General features: G+C 23.6%; 1 protein-coding gene across 1 annotated transcript in view; it reads left to right on the top strand.

The window, feature by feature from the left end:
• The window catches only part of LOC122253649 (glycoprotein-N-acetylgalactosamine 3-beta-galactosyltransferase 1-like), a 5,741-nt gene that overhangs the window by 684 nt on the left and 2,557 nt on the right, over positions 1-2,500 (top strand). The window contains exons 1-2 of the mRNA XM_043016932.2: positions 1-32; positions 2,180-2,437. The exon at positions 1-32 is cut by the window's left edge and continues 684 nt beyond it. Coding sequence (XP_042872866.2) covers positions 1-32; positions 2,180-2,437 — 290 coding nt within the window. The remainder of the gene's footprint in view (positions 33-2,179; positions 2,438-2,500) is intronic.

Here is a 2,500-nt window from a genome sequence, read left to right as displayed (position 1 = left end):
AGCGTATTTCTTATCTTCGGGATAATTTCAAGGTAAAGGTGGGAAAATATGGCAAAGACAATTAGAAAATGGAGTTTGAAAATATCCCTTTTATATAGTTTTTTTTTCTTATGATTTTAAAAAGCTTTAGTCAGGTTGGGTTGTATCAAATTTTGTTCAATGATGGTAACAATTTTATGAACGGAGATGTTTGATCAGTAAATAATTAATATCATTATCTATTATTCTAAGATTGATGGATTGTTACAATTATCATCTTTATTGTTGATATTGTTATTATTGTTATTACTAATTTTGTTACCATTATTTTTATTTATCGTTATTATCATCGTTATTGTTGTTGTTGTTATCATTATCATCATTATTATTATCAGCATTTATTCTTATCATTATCATGTTTATCATTACCATTATTAGTATCATTATCATTATTATAATTCTTATCATCATTATTATCATTATTATTATTAGCATTATTCTTTATTACCATTATTATCATTATTATTATTGTTGTTATTATTATTATCATTATCATTATTATTACTATTACTATTACTATCATTATCATTATCATTATCAATATTATTATCATCATTATCATTATTAGTAGTAGTATCATTGTCATTATTTTTATAATTATTACTGCTATCACTATTATTATTTTTATCATTAACATTATTACTAGCATTATCATTAGCATTATCATTATTATCATCATTATTCTTAATATTATTGTTATTATTACCATTCTTCATTATCATTTTCATTATCATCATAATTGTAATTACTATCATCGTAATAATTGTTATCATTATCCTTATCATCATTACTGTTATTATTATCATCAGTATTAACATACTGATGTTGTTATTGATAATGTTATTGTTATTATCAAGATCTTTTGTTTTATTACTATCATCATTATTATTATCATCATTGTTATCATTATCATTATTATCATTATTAATATTATCATCATTATTATTATCATCATTATTATTATATTATAATTATCATTATTATTATCATTATTATTATCACTATTATAATTATTACTATTGTTATTTTTATTATCATTATTATTATCATTATTACTATTATCGTAATCATTATTATTAATATCATCATTGTTCTTATTATCGTTATCATTATCATTATTATTATTATTATTATTATCATTATTATTATTACTATTATTATTACTATTATCATTATTATTACTATTATTATTATCATTATTATTATTATTATCATTATTATTATTATTATCATTATTATTATTATTATTATTATTATTATTATTAATATTATTATTATTACTATTATTATCATCATTATCATTATCATTACCATCATTTTTATTGTTATCGTTATTATCATTATTACTATTATTATTAATTATTATTATTATTATTATTATTATCATCATCATCATTATCCTTATCATTATCATTATTATTATCATTATTTTTTCTTATTATCATTATCAATATAATCAACATCACCATCATGAATACTGTTACTATCATTATTGTTATCAGTATTTGCATTATTGTTAAAATCATTATTGTTATCATGATGATTGATTGTCATCGTTATCATCATTATCATTAGTATTAGTAGTTGTAGTAGTAGTATCATCATTATCTTTATTATTTTGTCTTTATTATTTTGTCTTTATTATCCTTTTCATCAACATTATCACTTTTTTTTCTTGTTATCATTATGATAGATTATTTCTATTCATCATCATTATCATTATCACTATCATACACATCATTATCATTATTGTGGTTAACATTATCACATTGCTATATGTGTGTATAGTGTCTATCATAGATAATAAATCGAATCGTAGTTAAATTATCAACTTAATATAATTTTCTTACGTTTACAAGTCACGATATGACTTCCCTAATTACAAGTGTCATACCACAATTATGCAATGAATTCCATTAATAATATCCATGAATAATTCCATTATTATATCAATAATATTGATAATTCCATTATTATATTAATAATATTAATAATTCTATTATTGTATTAATAATATTAATAATTCCATTATTAATATTATCAAAATTATTAATATTAATAATTATATTATTAATATTAATGAATTCCATTAGCAATATCGCCTGTAATGTATTTAATGTAACTAATTTCACTCCCTCAGACACACACGGCAGGATGAGGCAGACGCTGTGCCGTGGAAGGAGTTTCCCCGCAGCCCTAGGAGGACGCTGAGGGGCGAGGGTAGTCCCCTTGTGACCTGTTTGGTGGTGACCTCCCCAGGACACCATGAGGATCGCACCCGGCACCTTGGGGCGGCTTGGAAGCACCCGCAGCCGCCCACGCCATGCCCCCAAACCTTTTTCCTCTCCTCTGCCGCCCACCCTGATCTTCCCAACGTTATTCTCTCCAACTACTCGAGGTCAGTGGAAATAGGTGCAAATACTGATAAAGCTGTGGCAAAAGGAGAAAATGAGAGGAACAC

This window comes from Penaeus japonicus, unplaced genomic scaffold, assembly GCF_977035675.1.
Source record: "Penaeus japonicus unplaced genomic scaffold, GWHDUDI00000001_assembly GWHDUDI00000035, whole genome shotgun sequence".
Classification (NCBI taxonomy): Eukaryota; Metazoa; Arthropoda; class Malacostraca; order Decapoda; family Penaeidae; genus Penaeus; species Penaeus japonicus.
The sequence above is the reverse complement of the archived record's forward strand: the minus strand, read 5'-3'. Positions and strand labels throughout refer to the sequence as shown.